Source organism: Salvelinus sp. IW2-2015, linkage group LG14 (genome assembly GCF_002910315.2).
Source record: "Salvelinus sp. IW2-2015 linkage group LG14, ASM291031v2, whole genome shotgun sequence".
Classification (NCBI taxonomy): Eukaryota; Metazoa; Chordata; class Actinopteri; order Salmoniformes; family Salmonidae; genus Salvelinus; species Salvelinus sp. IW2-2015.
Window position 1 is genome coordinate 8,212,831 of NC_036854.1, and position 20,942 is coordinate 8,233,772.

General features: G+C 42.3%; 1 protein-coding gene across 1 annotated transcript in view; it reads left to right on the top strand.

The window, feature by feature from the left end:
* LOC111973025 (lactation elevated protein 1 homolog B-like) overlaps positions 1-17,674 on the top strand; it is a 30,689-nt gene extending 13,015 nt beyond the window's left edge. The window contains 7 exon segments of the mRNA XM_024000154.2: positions 523-581; positions 6,192-6,274; positions 8,172-8,242; positions 8,537-8,637; positions 14,494-14,634; positions 15,058-15,165; positions 16,240-17,674. Coding sequence (XP_023855922.1) covers positions 523-581; positions 6,192-6,274; positions 8,172-8,242; positions 8,537-8,637; positions 14,494-14,634; positions 15,058-15,165; positions 16,240-16,392 — 716 coding nt within the window. The 3' untranslated portion in view covers positions 16,393-17,674.
* The last annotated feature ends 3,268 nt before the right edge of the window (positions 17,675-20,942 follow it).

Below are 20,942 nucleotides of genomic sequence, written 5' to 3' on the forward strand. Positions count from 1 at the left end.
TGGAGTGAGATGGTGGACGAGCAGGTGTCCACATACTTCTGGTAATTTAGTGTACCTTAACAACGTTTAAACAGGTCTAACTTCATTGTCAGCTGCTACTCCTGTAAACTTAAACCCAAACATCAACAACACCCACTCATTTCCATCTTTCCAAGTAGTTTAAGGCTGTGTGTGTGTTATCTGTCTATCAGGGATGCTACTTCAGATGTAATTTGTTCCAGCAGAGCTAATTGGAAAGTCTATTCACGGGACTCTGTGGACAATGTCCGAGCTGAAAAAGCGAAAGTCCTTTCTCCCGCCACCATTGTTTGGGAATGTAATGAATTGTATGTTGCTGCTGCTAGCTGCTGCTGCAGGTAGAGAAATCTATTTTTCTCCCTCTGCCCCCATCCCTTTTGTGCTGCCTCCCCACCCATCCTTTAGTTCATCAATAGCCACTTTATGTGCCAATCTGTGGTGGGAGAATTACATTATTAGGAGGCTAAACAGCAGCGCTAACATGGCGCCTCCCTCTCCTTTCAGATCTGTACAAAAATGGACTTCAGAGAGACGCCTTCCTGCCTTTCATCAACGTGTTGAAGGTAAAGACAGTCATCCCCTCTTCTCTCCTCTTTTTAATTTATTCATTAATTTCTCTCATCCACCTGACACCACACACACACACACACACACACACATACACACACACCTCTGTTACTGTGTCTGTCTCTTTCCAATTTGCTATTGTGTGTTTTTGTGTGTGTGTGTTTTCTACCTGAGAAGCACGGTGTCACACACGATGTCACAAAACTGACTTTGATCATACCTGGAGATGGTGAAAGACTCAAATCGGACACAGAGAGCGAGGGGGATAGAAAGAGAGTGAACGCTCGCTGTGTGAATGGGAAATGGACAAGCGAGCAGAGGGAATGAACCAGCCTGCTTGCATTTCAAAGTGAGGAGAGAAAGGGGCGAGGGAGGGGGGGGTGAGGAGGGGGTTGGGCTGTGAGGTAGCACCATGGATAGAAACTAGCAATGCTCTGAGACTACTTTGCAATTTAATAGCATTATTATAAGCAGGTAGAACCATTATCCATTAACCATTATCCTGGCAGCACCAGAGATGATTACGAGGTGTTTATACTGACTATGATCATAAATAATTGCAGAATAATTTAACATGCATTTTGCAGGAGAGGAGGAAAACATTCTTCCACTTTTCACAACTAAATAGTAGAGATAAACGTTAGGAAATGGATCCCTCTTCTGAAACACACACACACAATGAGAGTTCTTCCGCGCACACACACGGACACACACACACAACTGGGGTACTGCTGAGTAATCATCAGAAGACGTACCAGAACACGCAAAACAGACAACCCAGGCATTTCCCTAAAGAGAGCATCTGCTAATCCAAGAAGGACCTTTCTCATTGGCTAGATGATACCTTTTACCACTGGTGTATGTAGTTACCACAACCACTAACCTTTTTAAAGAGACTTAACGTACCGATTCTGCATGATACTCATTAAGAAAAATGAGATTTCAGTGTTAGGGGTGTGGTTTGATGTGGAAGCTACTAATGTTTGTCCCCCATGAGACACCATAGGAACAAAGTCAGTATCTCTTCCTCAAAATAGTCAGAATGACTCTAAGAACTCAAGAAATATGTAATTAATTCTGATGTTTTTGCAGAGGTTTTAGTCACTCAGTTTTATATTTTGCTAAGGTATTTGGTGCAGTATTTCTCAAGTTATAATTTTTTTGCCACATGTTGTCTGTCTTATGTAAACAAAGTCCGATCAGCTACAGTGGTGGGCAGGTTTGTCTCACTATCTGTGTCTTCTGCGGTAGAATTGGATAGAGCGCAATCACCACAGATGTGTATCCCTTGTTAGTGGGCAAATGAGCCTTTGTGGAAAATCAAAACCCTAACCATCAAATAAGTCATGACAAACTCGCTTACAAAAGTCTGTTTTGGACAAGTCTGACTTTTGCCAAAATTATCCTATTTTCACTTAGTAATCCATTTTGACACTAGAATAAATGTTTCTGACTAATATTGATGCCACAGGCCGTTTTTTCTATCAGAGAAATTGTTTATTGGCTTCAGTTGCGCTTTTTAAAGTCATAAAGCACTTTAACTATCCATTGGTTGTGGAATGCACAGGTTCTCAGGGGATTAAGGTTTGGCTTGGGGGAGGGTTTAATGAAGAGCTTCAGGGTCACTGGAGCTTAACTGTGTGTCCCCCTCCATTTTGGTCTTTCACCAGGGCCTTAAAGTCACCCTACCCAGAAAACGCTCCCCTCTCCACCTCTTGCCCTCGTCCTAATCCCAGCCTCGTAAGGAACTGTGAATGCCCCTGGTCCAATTCGGCCTCCTCTCTGTCCCCTGTCTTTCAGACTCCCATGTTCCCCTTTGTGAGGCCATCTGGTTTTGGGGTGGAGTGGAGAGTTTGGGGATGCTCCCCTCCCAACAGTGGACGTCCTGCCAAGTTAGCAAGGGGTGGTGGGGTTGTGATGGGGGTGGTTCCTCGCCCCCACTGGGTGACCCTTAATAGTTAGAATTAAAGCTGGAAGGGACCAATGATTCCATCCCTCTGACTCTTTGGATGTAGAGTCAGTGTGTTTTGGGGTGAAGCCCTGGTGTGAACTGGGAGGATGGGGGAGTAGTGAATGAGTGAGGGTGTGAAAATTGCCTCTTAACTCTCCTCCCTGTCACCTGAGCTGGAGTGTTTGGGGTTAATTCCTTCCTCTCCAGATTGGATATCTTATATCTCTATTGACTTCTGATTAGAGGAGATCCCAGGGACCCTCGAACCACCCTGCCAAGCCCCACAAACCACCCTCCCAAGCCCCCCAAACCACCCTGCCTCTGCCCCCCACTAGCTACCTTGCCGAATCTTCTGCTACCCTCCTGCCTAGCCCCCTCCTACTGCTCCCAGCGCTCACAGGGGTAGTTACATATGAGATGAAAGAGAGAGCGAGAGAGGGATATCATACTCGCTTCGATCTGTCCTCTCTCTATCCCCCCCTTTCATTCTCTTCAGCATTTCTTTCTGCATTCTTTCTCTGTCCCTCCAACTTTCTCATCTTCACTCTTCTTTCTTTCTCTGTCTTTCCTTCTCTTTCCCTCTTTCCCTCTTTCTCCTTCTTCTCTCCCTCTGTTCTTCCTCTCTGTAGGCCCAAGGACAGGACTCTGTGTGTACTGAATATTTTTCCCTGCCCTCTTTTGATGCCGGAGAAATATGATAACTTGATTGTCTGTATTTTTTTCTCTCCTCATCTATCCTTCCATTGTGGTGGCTAATTGCTTTGTATGGCAGCCATTTCTTTTTTGAAAATATATATTTTTTATAAATAAGTCGACCAGTGCAGATTGCTCTGCTGCAAGGAAAAAATTGACTGAAATGGTTGTGTTCCTCTCTAGTAAAGGCCTTTCTGTCTGTTGAGGACCTATGTAGAGGGGTTTGAAGAGTTCCCAGTAAATGAAAATTGATGGCTGCTATTGTCCCCTTGGCATTTAGTTACATAACAATAATGCTCCTTGTGCCTTGGGTTTTACTTTTTTCACAGCAGAGGGTTCAAGTCATGTATTTTCCAATGGAATATAAATAGCCTTACATTTGTTGCTTCCATGGACATTCTTTCGGTGAAATGTAATGGTGTTCTTATTTTTAATGCCTTTTCCTTTCAGGGCTGGCATTCTGTCTTGCCCCTAGAATATTTATTCTAAGTTTTTCTGTGAGTGAGTGTGTGTGTGTGACAGGCCTCCTCAGAGCTCCTGTGACAGGAGCTTTAATCTAATAATGTCTCAATTAGATCATGAAAGAGAGCAGGAGAGACTAGTGTTTTACACACTCCACATCTCTCTCCATCACTCACTCCCTATCTCTTTTTCCTTTTTCTCACATGTGCACCTACATTTATTTGTATTTCTCTCCTTCCATTCCCCGTGTTTCTTCATTTCAGTCTCCTGCTCTCGCTCGCTCTCTTGCTCTCTGACTGCCTCCCTCCTATAGGAGTACTGTTGTGATTGTCTGCTTCTGGAGCGCTAGTGGCCAGGTGCAGATGGGACACCCTCCTACCCATGCCGCTGCATGTCGTGGGGGGATACGGGAGGGATGCTCCAGCTAGGGGTTGGGTGGGTGGGTGGGTCTGGAGAAGTGGAGCTGGGGGGGTTCAGTGGGGTCCTGGATCACCTAAAGGCGGGCCCTGTGCTCAAAAGATGTTTCCTCAAGAGGAGCAGCCGAGGCAGGGGGAGGTTGTGAGAACGACCCCGTGGAACAAACCATCCAGGACCCAAGGCAGTCACACTTTAAGGGAATAGCTCATTAGGTGTAATTAGGGTGGTCACATTGTTATGTCCCCCCTGTAGCGTCACTTGGAGTGAATAAATTCACCACACACCCGCTTCCCTCCCCAGTTAGTGAAAACACTTTGATGTCAGAAGAGTCGTCCAGGACGGGCCAGCATAAAGGCACTGTTTTAGGCTTTCTCTTTCTCCCAACCCCTCTATCCCTCCCTCCCCTTTCTTCTCCCCCTTCACACAGGCTGTAAGCTGTCTCTTATACACATCTAGATGTGTATAAGAGACAGGACACACACGGATGAATGGATGACAACCTTTCCCCTCCAACTCCCGCCCCCACACACACACACACACTCTCTCCCTGCCCTCCCCCCAACTCTTTTTCAGCCTTCCCACCCCATGTTCTTTGAGGCCTGGTCAATTCTCTGGGCCAAACAAAAAAAAAAGCATCAAATGTTTTCTGCAGTTGGTAATGAGGGAGTGGACCTCATCAGGCCGCAGTAGTCAGCTATCCTTGGCTTTTGTTGCCGCTCAATGGCACCGCGCTCTTTGAAAAACTCAAAAGCAACTTTTTGAGGAGTGAGGGACAGAGAAAAAGGGGGGGGGGGAGCCACTGTTTTTATGCTAAACGGCTGTCAAAGAGAGAGTGGTGGACAGCTTGGACAATGACATGATTGGAGCTACATGTTTTAGGATGACTTTTTCTAAAGAGACTGTCATGGCTGTGTGAGAAAACAAGATAAAGCAAGCAAGGGTGCTCTTTGACTGTGGCGAGATGGAGAGAAGAGTAGAGTCATAGGTGAGTGAGAGGAAAGAGTGAACTTTCCAAACCCCTCAAGATAGTAATCATGTAATAACCCACAAGGCCTCCTGCTCATCTGATTAGAAATAACCAATGATGCCATCATCACTGATTGTGTTGCCTTCATGTCTCTGTCTATCTCGCTATCTCTCTCTTTCTCTCTCTCTTTTATTTTCCTTCAAGAGATGCTGTGAGTGACCCATCAGGCTTCTATAGGTAGACAAATCGAAGAGGGAAAAAAAGACGGGAGAAGACAAGATTAGCGTTAGTTTTGTAATGCGACGTGGCGGTTGATGGCGTCGCCGAGGTGTTATTGCGAAGGGACTATTTACCTGTCGGCCGCGGCGCTGCTTAGCGAGGTCGCGGCTGGGTTGATGAAATGACATGTCCCTTTTGTGCGTGGGGGATGGAGAGTTTGTCAGGTTGTTATTAAGCCTGATTCAACCAATTGGCTCGGAGTGGGAACCCCGTTCGTGTGAGCGGGCGCAGAGATAAGAAGTTGACAGCGGAGGTAGAAGAATGGAGTATTTCCGTCTCCTTGCTTTGTGGTGATTGCTAATTATCCCACTGCTCAAGGAGGCCGGTGGCACAAATTCACTGATTTCATAATTTGCTCCGAGCTGTCACTGAATACTGATTCGTCTGGCACGGCGATCTTTTGATGATATACATTTTTTTTCTACTCTTTTCTTTTTTTTTCTGAGAATAGAGGAGATAATGATTATAGTGTGCCCCGCTCGCTGACATGTATCGCGTTGCCATTTTATACTTACTGGGAAAGTTTGAACTCTGCAGCAGAAGTTTGAACTCTGCTGTTCCACTTGACTTAAGAAAGGACTGCAGATCAGCTAGATAAATACAACAATGAAAACATGACAAAAACATGAGGCAGTTAGTCAAGCCTTAAAACATTACAGTACACTTACTGCTATACTTGTATCCATTGTCACCCTCGTGTGGAAATGCTATTATGCACCTTTCACTAACGCTCACTTACACAAACCTTAACCCTCTTACACACAAACCCACATTGGTTTTGGTGCCGAGGTTGTTTTGGCCACATTGCACATTGTTTTTCTGTGTGTGTGTGTGTAGGAATACTGCCAGCCCATGGGCATAGACTCTGGAGTTGACTACAGAAGACTGGACCTACCTTCAGCAGGGAAACTCTACTACCTGTAAGAGTGTGTGTGTGTGTGTGTTTGGGCCTGTGTGCATGAATGCCTGTACTGTACGTGTGTGTGTACCCATGTATGCATGCATGTGTTTTCTCTCACAATGTGAAAGATGATTTATAACCACAATCCTAAATAAGAGTCAGTCTCTTGAGCTTAGCTCATCTTTGTGTTTGTTCTGTCTGTCTTTGTCCCTGTGTTTCCTGCCCCCTCCCTCACTCTGCACATCCATCTCTCTGTGTGGGGCAGTATGGAGGACACACACACACACACACACACACACACACACACACACACACACACACACACACACACACACACACACACACACACACACACACACACACACACCTGTTTACACAATCCCTGAGATATAACACAGTGATGGCAACTATAACACTATTACATCAACCCACATTAAAAAAATGCTACAGTTTACTATAGAATACTACAGTACTTACTATGTAATCATGTAGTGAAGTGTAGAATACTATACTAAACACTGTCGTATCTCTCGATCATGTGTAGTACTTACTATAGCATTTTGTAGTACACTGTAGAATACTATAGTAAATACTAGTGTTATCCACAAAAAAGTAGTTTAACTATAGTAATACTAAAGTATTTCCTTTTCATATACCCTGCCCATTCCCCTCCCCTATATATCAATTTGTGCCCGCCATAAGTGAGAAACCTACATGCCAAGTATAGATTATATATTGTGTATATTCTATAGGTTATAGAAAAGAGCAGGTTTTTTATTATTTTTCCAGTAGGTTTCCTCAAGGAGAAAGCCCCCATTTCTATGTCAAAAATAATACAACAAAAACACTTCAGTAAATACTACAGTAATATCCCAAAAAACAATGCAGTCCACAAAAACACTGCGGTAAATACTACAGTATTCACCAGTTTCCAAAAACACTACAGTAATTACTACAGTATATATACTACCATTTTTTTGTTACTACAGTATTTATACTATAGTTGACTAAATACTACAGTAAATACAGTTTTTGCTAACTTTAGTCCGCAAAAACACTACAGTGAATACTACAGTGAAGTCTGCAAAAACACTACAGTGAATACTGTAGTACTTATACCATAGTATACTATAGTATTTATTTTCATGTGGGAACCTAACAAAAAACACACACTAACTGTTCTGCCAGTTTGCGTTACTGTCACTGTAGGTCAGTGTCCTTAATGTCACTGCAGGTTAGTATCAGAGAGAGAGCAAGAGATGGACAGACCGAAAAAGGCAGAGGGAGTTAGGAGTAGGTAAGGACCAAGTAAGGACACTAACCTATATTGACAGTAAGGACACTAACGTACAGTGAGATCCCTAACCTACAGTGACAGTGAGATCCCTAACCTACAGTGAGATCCATAACCTACAGTGATATGCCTAACCTACAATGACAGTAAGATCCCTAACCTAGAGTGAGAGATAAAGGGACAGATAGAGGAGTAGAGAAATACAAAATTATTGAGTTTGAAAAGGCAGAGTACTATTCTTCCGATTACCTGTACACACACACACACAGAGTATGAATAACGTTGTCGTTGCTCATTGCGTAGCCAGAGATTTCAAGTGCTTTTCTCTTTCAGTGTATGCAAATAAAACACATTGCACTCCTCTTTACCTGAACGAGAGTTAAAACACATGCACAGACAGACCGATTCAATCTGCCACGCATTCACAGGCTAATGTTTGTGTTTACAGTCTAACATCTCGTTTTTTGGAGATGGAGTGAAAAGCTAAGTACCCCCCTTCCCCCTCCCCCTCCCCGCACCCGCTGTTTGATGTGGCCACTTCAGCCTTATTAATTTCATATTCTATTATCCCCCTCTTTCTCTCTTCCCCATTGTGTGTGTGTGTGTGTGTATTTGTGTGCAGCACCAGAGAGCCTGATGCGGAGGCCTTCATGGATACGCTGTTTCACGAGCTGGCTGTGAGACAAAACAATGGTAGGAAGTTAATGTACCTCTTGTAGTAAGAGAAAGAGGGGAGAGAGAAAGTAAAAGGGTGAGAGAGTGGACTGGGGAGATTGAGAGACAAGGATGGGAGAAAAAGAGAGAAGGGGAAAAATGGAGGCAAACAGAATATGTTCACTTACACTATTGGAACTTGCATTACTATAGTAAACTGGTAGGACCAGTGATATTGAGGCTAAAGTAGTGGCCATAGTTTCAGTATTGAGTTGATTTCTGTGTATGATCAGCTCTATGTTGGGTAAATAAATCGGGTGTGTGTTTCCGTAGTAACGGGTCCCAGGGTTCTGACGGTGCAGGGCAGAGAGTTGAGACTGGAGAAGACCTGTGGATCCATCGCTGACTGTACCTTTAAAGAACTGTGTGATAGAGTGAGTTACTTCCACAACCATCTTCTCTATCACTCTCTCTTTATTTTGATTTATCTCCCTCTCTCTCCCAACTCGGTCTCTCTCCTGCTTCTTATTGTATCTCTCTCTCTTTCTTCTCTGTGTTGACTATGCTCTGCTACTTTTTCTCTTCCAACCAGATCCCTCTATTCTTCCTTATTCTTTCTCTCTCTTTTTGCCCTCACTCCCCCCTTCGCTCTATCTTTCCTGTTTTCTTGATTCATCCACTTATTGTACCTTTTCCTGCTGTTTTTTTCTACCTCCTTCATTGTGTCCTTCCCCTTTGTTTCTGCCTCTTCTTCTTTTACATTTTTTGTTAATCTCATTCTCATTCCTTCTCCTCTCGTCCTTGCTCCCTCCTGTCCCCTCCAATTCTATATTCATTCATCTGTGTGCTGTTCAAGGTCAAAGACTACAGGCTATTTTTAACCGTTTTTGTTCAGCAGGGAATAGCATTGGCCTTTTTAGTGTTTCTAAACTGAACAAAAATATAAACCCAATATGTAAAGGGTTTCATGAGCTGAAATAAAAGATCCCAGAAATGTCCAATATGCACAAAAGGCGTATTTATCTCAAATGTTGTGCACAAATTTACATAAGTATTCAGACACTTTACGCAGTACTTTGTTGAAGCACCTTTGACAGCAATTACAGGGTATGGTGCTACAAGCTTAGCAAACCTGTATTTGGGGAGTTTCTTCCATTCTTCTCTGCAAATCCTCTCAAGCTCTGTCAGGTTGGATGGGGAGCGTCGCTGCACAGCTATTTTCAGGTCTTTCCAGAGATGTTCGATCGGGTTCAAGTCCGGGCTCTGGCTGGGCCACTCAAGGACATTCAGAGACTTGACCCGAAGCCGTCACGAAGCCACTCCTGCGTTGTCTTGGCTGTGTGCTTAGGGTCGTTGTTCTGTTGGAAGGTGAACCTTGCCCCAGTCTGAGGTCCTGAGCGCTCTGGAGCAGGTTTTCATCAAGGATCTCTCTGTACTTTGCTCTGTTCATCTTTCCCTCGATCCTGACTAGTCTCCCTGCTCCCTGCTGCTGAAAAACATCCCCACAGCATGATGCTGCCACCACTGTGCTTCACCGTAGGGATGGTGACAGGTTTCCTCCACACGTGACGCTTGGCATTCAGGCCAAAGAGTTCAATCTTGGTTTCATCAGACCAGATAATCTTGTTTCTCATGGTCTGAGAGTCCTTTAGGTGCCTTTTGGCAAACTCCAAACTGGTTGTCAGGTTGCCTTTTACTGAGGAGTGGCTTCCGTCTGGCCACTCTACCATAAAGGCCTGATTGGTGGAGTGTTGTAGAGATGGTTGTCCTTCTGGAAGGTTCTCCCATTTCCACAGAGGAACCATCAGGTTCTTGATCCCCTCCTTGACCAAGGCCCTTCTCCCCTGATTGCTCAGTTTGGCCGGGTGGCCAGCTCTAGGAAGAGTCTTGGTGGTTCCAAACTTCTTCCATTTAAGAATGATGGAGGCCACTGTGTTCTTGGGGACCTTCAATAGTGCAGAAATGTTTTGGTACCCTTCCCCAGATCTATGCCGTCACACAATCCTGTCTCGAAGCTCTACGGACAATTCCTTCTACCTCTTGGCTTTGTTTTTGCTCTGACATACACTGTCAACTGTGGGACTTTATATAGAGAGGTTTGTGCCTTTCCAAATCATATTGTAGAAACATAACATAACAAGTTGTAGAAACATCTCAAGGATGATCAATGAAAACAGGATGTACAGTAGAAGTCGGAAGTTTACATACACTTAGGTTGGAGTCATTAAAACTTGTTTTTCAACCACTCAACAAGAAATTTGTGAACAAACTATAGTTTTGGCAAGTCGGTTAGAACATCTACTTTGTGCATGACACAAGTAATTTCTCCAACAATTCTTTACAGACAGATTATTTTATTATTTTATTATATTAGTTCACTGCATCACAATTCCAGTGGGTCAGAAGTTTACATACACTAAGTTGACTGTGCCTTTAAACAGCTTTGAAAATTCCAGAAAATTATGTCATGGCTTTAGAAACTTCTGATAGGCTAATTGACATAATTTGAGTCAATTGGAAGTGTACCTGTGGATGTATTTCAAGGCCTATCTTCAAACTCAGTGCCTCTTTGCTTGACATCATGGGAAAATCAAAAGAAATCAGCCAAGACCTCAGAAAAATTATTGTAGACCTCCACAAGTCTGGTTCATCCTTGGGACCAATTTCCAAACGCCTGAAGGTACCACATTCATCTATACAAACAATAGTACGCAAGTATAAACACCATGGGACCATGCAGCCATCATACCACTCAGGAAGAAGACGTGTTCTGTCTCCTAGAGATGAAAGTACTTTGGTGCGAAAAGTGCAAATCAATCCCAGAACAACAGCAAAGGACCTTGTGAAGATGCTGGAGGGAACCGGTACAAAAGTATCTATATCCACAGTAAAACGAGTTCTATATCGACATAACCTGGAAGGCRGCTCAGCAAGGAAGAAGCCACTGCTCCAAAACCGCCATAAAAAAGCCAGACTACGGTTTGCAACTGCACATGGGGACGAAGATTGTACTTTTTGGAGAAATGTCCTCTGGTCTAATGAAACAAAAATAGAACTGTTTGGCCATGATGACCATCGTTATGTTTGGAGGAAAAAGGGGGAAGGAAAATTGTGTGGATATTTTGAAGCAACATCTCAAGACATCAGTCAGGAAGTTAAAACCTGGTCGCAAATGGGTCTTCTAAATGGACAATGACCCAAAGCATACTTCCAAAGTTGTGGAAAGATGGCTTAAGGGCAACAAAGTCAAGGTATTGGAGTGGCCATCACAATGCCCTGACCTCAATCCCACAGAAGGCCTCCAAAACCTGACTCCGTTACACCAGCTCTGTCACCCAACTTATTGTGAGAAGCTTGTGGAAGGCTACCCGAAACGTTTGACTCAAGTTAAACAATTTAAAGGCAACGCTACCAAATACTAATTGAGTGTATCTAAACTTCTGACTCACTGGGAATGTGTTGAAAGAAATAAAAGCTGAAATAAATAATTCTCTCTACTATTATTCTGTCATTTCACATTCTTAAAATAAAATGGTGATTCTAACTGACCTAAAACAGGGAATTTTTACTAGGATTAAATGTCAGGAATTGTGAAAAACTAAGTTTAAATTAATTTGGCTAAGGTGTATGTAAACTTCCGACTTCAACTGTACCTGAGCTCAATTTTGAGTCTCAAAGCAAAGGGTTTGAATACTTTATTTTTAATAAATTTGCAAAAAAAATCTAAAAAACTGTTTTTGCTTTGTCATTATGGGGTATTGTGTGTGTAGATTGATGAGCAACTTTTTTTTATTTAATCTATTTTTAAATAAGTCTGTAATATAACAATGTGGAAAAAGGGAAGGGGTCAGAATACTTTAAGAATGGATTGTATGGTCACTATGCCAGGGTTCTCACAAATAAGTGGGGCTCTGCTCCATCTTGTCAGCTTGGCTGCGCCACTATGTAAAGATTTCAGACCAAATGAAACTGATATTTAGTAATGATAGAATAACTATCTTTGAACCCCAATGACATTGTCACTTTGTGAAACAGGCCGTTCATAAATTCAGAGCGTTATCATGTTCCTCAATTAATTCAGTGCATTTCAGCAGTAGGCTATCTTGACACAGAGTGCACCCCGAGTATAGTGTTGTCGAATCACACAAACTTTGTAACGGGAGTCAAACAAGTCAAATGACCAAAGTTGCTAAACTTGCTCCCTCAACTAATGACAGAATATCTCATATGTTTGGCAAAATCAAGTTGATGATTATAGAGAAGATAGCAGATCAGCTCATGAATAACAGGATCAAGTTGTTGATTATAGAGAAGATAGCAGATGCAGCTCATGAATAACAGGATCAGTTGTTGATTATAGAAGAAGAAGCAGATCAGCTATGAAAACAGATCAAGTTGTTGATTATAGAGAAGATCAGCAGATCAGCTCATGAATAACAGGATCAAGTTGTTGATTATAGAGAAGATGCAGATCAGCTCATGAATAACAGGAACAAGTTGTTGATTATAGAGAAGATCGCAGATCAGCTCATGAATAACAGGTCAAGTTGTTGATTATAGAGAAGATCGCATCAGCTCATGAAAACAGGATCAAGTTGTTGATTATAAGAAGATCCAGATCAGCTCATGAATAAACAGGATCAAGTTGTTGATTATAGAGAAGATCCAGATCAGCTCATGAAAACAGGATCAAGTGTTGATTATAGAGAAGATCCAGATCAGCTCATGAATAACAGGATCAAGTGTTGATTATAGAGAAGATCGCAGATCAGTCCATGAATAACAGGGTCAAGTTGTTGATTTTAGAGAAGATCCTAGAAGATCAGCTCATGAATAACAGTATCAAGTTGTTGATTATAGAGCAAAGATCGCAGATCAGCTCATGAATAACAGATCAATTTGTTGATTATAGAGAAGATCGCAGATCAGCTCATGAATAACAGATCAAGTTGTGATAAGAGTAAATCGCAGATCAGCTCATGAATAACAGGATCAAGTTGTTGATTATAGAGAAGATCGCAGATCAGCTCATGAATAACATGGAGATGACGAGTGGAAATAGTACATGGTATCTTAACAGGGACCAACTCTGTTAAAAAAAAAAAATCCATATCTACTCTCATACAAATTGATCACACATTCTCTACCACAGGCCTACGAGACAGTGCAGAGAAGCGGGGGAAATGTTCTAGTGTCATTTTGACATGTATAGGCGAGAGAAGTGCTTTGATAATACATTGCAGCCTATGGATTACAGAACGAAGTTAGGAATTTTAATGCGAGACAGGAGTCAGGATTTTGGGTTGAGAGTGGGATTCAGACTGGATAGGAAAATAGCCTAGGCTCTAGGACAGGAGAAGATAGGATTTTTCCTCATGCATCTCTGAATTGTTAACAGATTTCATCTCAGAGATGCCCATGTAGTGAATTGTGCATAGGCCTATCAAATTCGTGACTGTCGGAAGAGTCTCAATGACTGCTCAAAGAGGCACATGTTATTTTATAGGCTATACTGTAGGGGTTTCCTGTAGGGTTTATGAAATGCATTCAGTTCTTATGTGCAGTCTGTCGGTTTCAATTATACGTGTGCTTTGAATTTATGGTGACTTTTTGTGAAGTAAATACACTAGGCTAAAGGCTTACATGTGACAACCTGTTTGGATAATGTGCTATTGAATGTTTAGCTATCTTGTATTTTGTGGAATAGCATTAGTGTGACTTTGGGGGAAAATGTTGTAATTTCCTGGGTTTTGTCATAAAAAAATCTGAAAATGTGAAGTGTTCCCAGGGACAGTCCCAGGATTCTGCTTTGCCATATTAATCCCTACATTGTACTATGCAGATATAGGATCTCAATTTGATCAATCTTTTGTTGCTGAGAATTTTCCTGCACCGCAGGAAAAGGGATACCTAGTCAGTTGTACAACTGAAATGTGTCTTCCGCATTTAACCCAACCCCTCTGAATCAGAGGTGCGGGGGGATGCCATAATCGGCATCCACGTCTTCGACAGTTGAGTGTTGTGATTTACATAAATTCACTGAAAGCCCACTGTTAAATTAACAGTATTGCACTTTTCATGTAGCCCACTTTTGGCCTGCTAATAGCATAACCACCGATCAAGCAACATTGTGGACTAAACATTCAAGTCCTTTTGCTGCAGGATTATTTTGTCTGGACAATATACGTCAAATTAAAATCCTACATCTGTACTTGTGTGATTGCCTTTAAAATCCTCCGTGTGTGTGCGTGTGTGTTTTTGCTTATTATCCCTGTCTCTGTATGTTCCAGCCAGTGGGTGCTAGTGACTACCTGGAGATGGCCCAGGCGTTTGACACAGTGTTTATCCGTCATGTCCCCATGCTTACCCTGACTCTGAAGGATCAGGCACGGCGCTTCATCACACTGATAGATAATTTCTATGACAACAAGGTCAGTGTCAGTCACACTGCATGGGGAAAACTTAATGTTTTACATTAACATTTTTAGTCATTTAGCAGACTCTTATGAGGAGCGACTTACAGGAGCAATTAGGTTTAAGTGCCTTACTCAAGGATTTTTCACCTAGTGGTCTCGGGGATTCAAACCAGCGACCTTTTGGTTACTGGCCCAACGCTCTTAACCACTAAGCTACCTGTGTTAGGTACTGCTGCCTAGGTGCTTCCCAATCTGTACCTGTTTGTAACTCAAGTATTTGACATACTGCCATGGTCTATACTGTAGTTTGTTGTAGGCATTATTATGTGCAATAGCAGCACCTGTATCCATCTATCCACACTCTATCTTACAGCAGGTGTCACTGTTTCACTTTAGTTGTTACAAAGTTGTTACCATTCCATTGTTCATCTGTCACAGGTGAGGGTGGTGCTGTTAGCTGATGCCCCTCTAGACAGGCTGTTTGTCCACTCTGGAGGGGAGGACGACCGCGACCGTATGCTACTGGACGACCTGGGCCTGAGCGGGGTGAGACCACATGGTCCAACCACAACAAGACCAGAACATAACCAAAAACACATTCCTTGATGTCGGGTTGGAACCAAAAATTATTTTCCAATTGTTCCATTCTGAACAGAACCATCATTTTACGACCAGCAAAATAAAGTTCGCAACCGGTTCGAACCCAAAAAAAGTAACGGTTTATATTGTTCCTTTTTTATTTTACCACTTTTTTTCTCCCCAATTTCATGATATCTAATTGTCCCATCGCTGCAACTCCTGTACGAAGGCCCACCTGTTCCTTTTTAAACCTCTGAAATCTTCATTTACATTTTTGTTGTGTAGCTTAACATTAAATGACTTCATCAATCATTGGGGATAGAGCAGTTTACTATGCAATGGGCAAGATATAGGCCTAGTTGTTTCCATGCAGTGGACAGACAAGAGTAGGGCGTGAGATGCTAATGAAATTTTGCAGGTGAGGAGAGCATGAGAAAGGGTGGAGGACGAGGCTTGAAGCGCTGGGCATCTTGTTATGACATGCATTATCTGAATTAGGTCCACAGAATTATACCTAGGAGGAGCGGCTTCTATGAAGGAATAAATCCAATGTGAAATGTACTATAGTATCCTTAACTAGCATTGAAAAAGTTAATCCATTATTCTCTTATTAGAAATCTCTCCCTAATTTCTGAATCACGCTTGTAACGTCACTAGGCTACAATAGCCTATGCTTCAGTGGTGGAGGTACCCTACACACACGCACCGGCAAAGAATTTCAGCAGTCAGGCCAGGCAGACGCTGAAATATACGTTTTTGAGTGATAGTGAGGGCTTTGCATAGGCATTTTGTTGCATTTTTTTTGTAGGACTTTTTTCCATGCTTTTAAAATAATGGTTCTGTTTCGGATGAGTATAGATCACATTCATTCCTTGTTCTGATTCTGGTTCCAACCCCAGCTTGATATAAACATTTGTGTTTGTGGTTTGTTAACGGCTGTGTTCGTGTTAAATTCTCTTTGTGGTCATGTTTGTGTCGACCCCATTGTTTTGGTCATGGTTGTAGTTGAGTTAAACCCACTGTCTGCGGTCCTATTTGTAGGATGTGGGGGACCGTCTGTCTCTGTTCACAGCGGAGGAGGAGATCTTTGCATTCCAGAGGACCGTCTCCAGACTGACCGAGATGCAGACAGAGATGTACTGGACTCAGGGGGACCGCAGTAACACTACACACACACACAGAGGATCACAGTAAAGTACCCCCAAAGACCTCACAACAAATAAAAGGGACGGGTAACCAACAGAAACTTCTCTTTTAGACGGAAGTATAATATAACCAGCAAAAATACCTCATAAAACACAGACAATTGGTACAGTAGGGCTCAATCAATTGTATCCCTTTAGACTGGAGTATAACGTGACAAGCTAAAACACCTCACGACAGTCAGTCAGGGAGATAGAGGACTTTTTTGTGTGCACAAAAGCCCGTTTTAGCAAGTAGTCAACTGTGTGGGACTTCCTATGGGTTAGAGAAGGATCACATGATTCCATCCAGGTCACCAGGAGGGATCAGCCAATTAATTATACTTGTGAGGAAACATTTCATAACTGCAGGTGGCAGTAAATCGCCAACCTTGTATTTATACCTGTTCAAACAACACACTCTAGGTGGCAGTATGCACTCTTTCAGTTTTTTTGCCAACTCATAAAAGTATTAGAAGAAAATTGACTACTTAAAAATGGAGATGCCCTCAATGGCACTGCCCATGCTGTCACAGATGCCATAATGGGACATACAACAATGCGAAGTCTATGGAGCTAACCGATAAACACTCCAAATTTACTGACCTATCTCCCTCACGTACTTTAAAGGGAACTGACGGGAACAAGAGAAACTCATTCATGTCCCATATTCGTCTTCCTAAAACATACATGGAGAACAGAGGGAGGTATAGCTACTTGTAAACTGGGTGGTTCGAGCCCTGAATGCTGATTGGCTGACAGCCGTGGTATATCAGACCGTATACCATGGGTATGACAAAACATGTCTTTTTACTGCTCTAATTACGTTGGTAACCAGTTTATAATAGCAATGAGGCACCTCGGGGGTTTGTGCTATATTGCCAATATACCACAGTTAAGGCCGGTGTTCAGGCACTCCGTGTTGCATCGTGCTTAAGAACAGTCCTTAGCCGTGGTATATTGGCCATATACCACACCCCCTTAATTAGCTAATTAAGCAATAAGGGGGGACACATCATCAGTATGCGCTGAAGGGATGGAAATATGAACTGAACAAATGTCCTTCTTGGTGGATAACTACCGCCCCCCTATGGTTGGGTTTGAACTGTGCCACTGAAAAAATATAAAATGAAGTGCTGTACATGTAATTACAAAATGTATAGATCAAGGAAGAAATAGCAGTGAGTATACTTGAGGTATGTAGCCAGCCATCTGCCCTGTAAAAATGCTAAATGTAATGTATTTGTGCCTACTGTTTAATAAACCATGCAGTAGAATCTAAAGGTGAAAAGAAAGGTGTCTTGAGCCTTTTTAAGGATGAATCTGCAAAGGCAAAACATACATTATTACTTAACTATTTGTCTTAGGAAATGTTAGATGTGTTGGATGATTTCAGAAAGTAAAAGCTGCACACTAGTAGCTCTAACAGTGTTGTGTTCGAGACCACCTAAAGCCCGATTCGAGACCGGGAGGGGGGCAAGACCGGGAGGGGGACAAGACCGGGAGGGGGGCAAGACCAGGAGGGGGACAAGGGGGCTGAAACAAGAAAAAGCCAGAGACCAGAAAAGTCCAATTCAAGACCATGATTGTAATTTTGTCAAATCACCACCATAATAAGATTTCATAATGTCCAGTATTTCTGTGTTCATATTTCAGAACAAGAAATGTATTCTTTAGACATTCAGAATAGTGAAAAAATGCATGCTAAAGGAGAAAATAAAGCCACTCTACAAATTGTTACTAACCCAAACACAATGGGCTTTCTATGCCTTCAGAGAAGGGCTAAGGATTTATAAAATAATGATTATAATAGTATAACAATAATAATTATATTATTATTTTCAATGTTGTTCTGATTTAATCTCTTCCATTTTTGTTGGAAAGGGTTGGAATGACAGTGGAATCAACCAATTGCATTTTGACCTAATGAGTGGAACTGTATTTACAAAAACATGGAAACTTCTGCCTTCTTGAAGGCCAAAAGGTTACTGCACAATAGCGAGCAGTAGTTTTCCAATGGTCTAGCTAGCTAGCTTTTGTTGTTGGCTAGTTTGCAGCAGGTGTTGTCGAAGAGGATGTTGTTGCTAATTTGTTAACTTCTTGTTGCAAGTTATTCTTGAAAAGGGAGAAGCTAAGTTTCAAATGATCATCTGGTGAGTGGAACTGTGTTTTTTTATTGCAGTGTGCTTGCTGCTTGCTGCCATCTCTTTGATGTGTGTGAAACATTGTTGCATTTAAAGTGGAACTGACAGCATTTTAGCAACATAAAATCTTTTCATATACACCCCCAGGAAGAATGTCGCTTTTATAAACATTTTCTGACAAGCAACCACTTAGATGTGGTCATTTTCACATTTTCATAAATTCTTAGAATGTTTGGGAATTACATATACTAATTCTATAGCAATCTAGATTGGGAAAGTGGCGGTGCGTTTGGACATTGAATAAAACATCTGTCTCGTCCAGGACCAGTCTACACCGACCAGTGCGCTATAGCAAATCCGGGCTACAGTAGGCCTTTATACAAACAAGTAATTTGCCACACGGGCCTGCCATCATTCACTTTGAACCTTACTGTGTGTTTACAGGCAGTAGCAACAGCACAACTTTAGACCATTGGAAACCATTCACCAAAAGACCCAAAATTCATCTAAATGATTTCTGCAAATATCTGAAGTCCACGGGAGTCCTCTTACATTTGGGAACTTTACAGTCCTATTGATCAAACAACCATGGTAAGGTAGGCTCTCTTTCCCTCAGCTATGCACATCAACAAGAACAACAACTAATGCTAGCCAGAGCAAGATTCACTAAAATCTAACGAAGGACATTAGATAAATCCCCTCAAACTTTTTCAGCTAGTTGGCCATTAAAATTGCACTGATAAACGATAAGGAATTGTAGCCTCCTCGTCCTTCTGCAGTTTGCCTGCCAATGCATGCTTATCCCAACCAAGCACACAAGCTAACTGGCTAAAGTTGGCTAGCTTCCTAGCTAGCTACTTCCAGACACAAATGAGAGAACACCTCACTTTAACCATTTTACTCGCCGTAGCAGAGCTGGTTAGGTTGTTTACATGTTATCTAGAGCGTTTTTGACAAACTATTACTTTTTTGTCTACGTTTACTGACACCGGTTATATTCCGCGGGTGTTGCGTGTTCGTAAATTCATCAGTTGTTCTGGCGCTCTGGCACACTCAGATGAGAGTGCTCTGAAACTGGAGTAGAGAGCCAGAGTGAATTTGTGAACGCAAGAGATATGCTAACTGGATAACAGTAGTTCAGGTTCTTGCTAACTAACCAAATGACACCTGCATCTCCAGATGTGTATAGCCACCGAAAAACAATATGAGGGGATAAAGTCAGTCATTCACCCTGTCACGATCGTCTAGGTGGAAACAGTGGACCAAAGCGCAGCGTGGTGAGCGTACATACTTCATACAACATCAAAACGAAAACATGACGCCAACGAAGTGCTCACAGGCAACTATACATGGACAACTACCCACAAATACAGGTGGGAAAAAGGCTACCTAAGTATGGTTCTCAATCAGAGACAACGATAGACAGCTGCCTCTGATTGAGAACCACACCCGGCCAAACACAAAGAAATACAAATCATAGAAAAAGGAACATAGAATGCCCACCCAAATCACACCCTGACCAAACCAAAATAGAGACATAACAAGCTCTCTACGGTCAGGGCGTGACACACCCACTCCTCCAATGGCATGACATCTATCTAGCTAACGTTAGGCTCCTGTGTTCTTAGCTTGCTACATAAATAGATACGCTAGTCTATTAACCACGTTATGACCGACTTGTGATCATTTCCCTTGCTAGTTTGATTGTATTGACATTTCCAGCGTTAGTTACATTCGTCCGTTTTTGGAACAGTGCAACCCGAATGGAGGCAGCAAACAATGTATCAGGCCAGCTGTGGTTTACAACCTGATAGTAATATTTTTTGGACTCCAAAGAAATGTATTGGTGAATTATATTAATCATGCATTGAACTGCATCCATCTATTTAGACAACAATGCCTTAGTGTACATCATGGAACGTTGAGTCACATAGAACCTATTTTTAAAACCTCTTATAAAGTTGGTTTTGTAGCATAAACTGGGAATTTGATCTTTTTGGCTGATATTATGATTGTTTGTTTCATATCTGCAAGGTAGTTAACGCTGTCAGTTCCACCTTAAACTTTAGGTCGCCGGTTACTTTGTGTGCTAAATGTGAAATGCTTTTTGCAATGGGAAGTAATAGTTGTACATTTCGATTGGGAAATGCTGTTTTTGTATTGTTATGAATGGGACCTACTGGCTCATTATGTCAGAGTTTATAGACTGCTGATCCTTTAACATCATGCTGTGTGTGACTGCTGTCTTTCCATCGGCCCTATGCAGTGGGGTAGTGGTGCCTAGAGAAGTGGGTGTACTGTAATTCTGCCAAAAGGTTCCCCAACGGCCCACCCAGCGAAGGCAAGGCACCCTGTGTGAAAAATCGTATGTTTTCCTATGGTTTTGTATGAGTTTTCCTATAGATTTTTCAAATGTTCA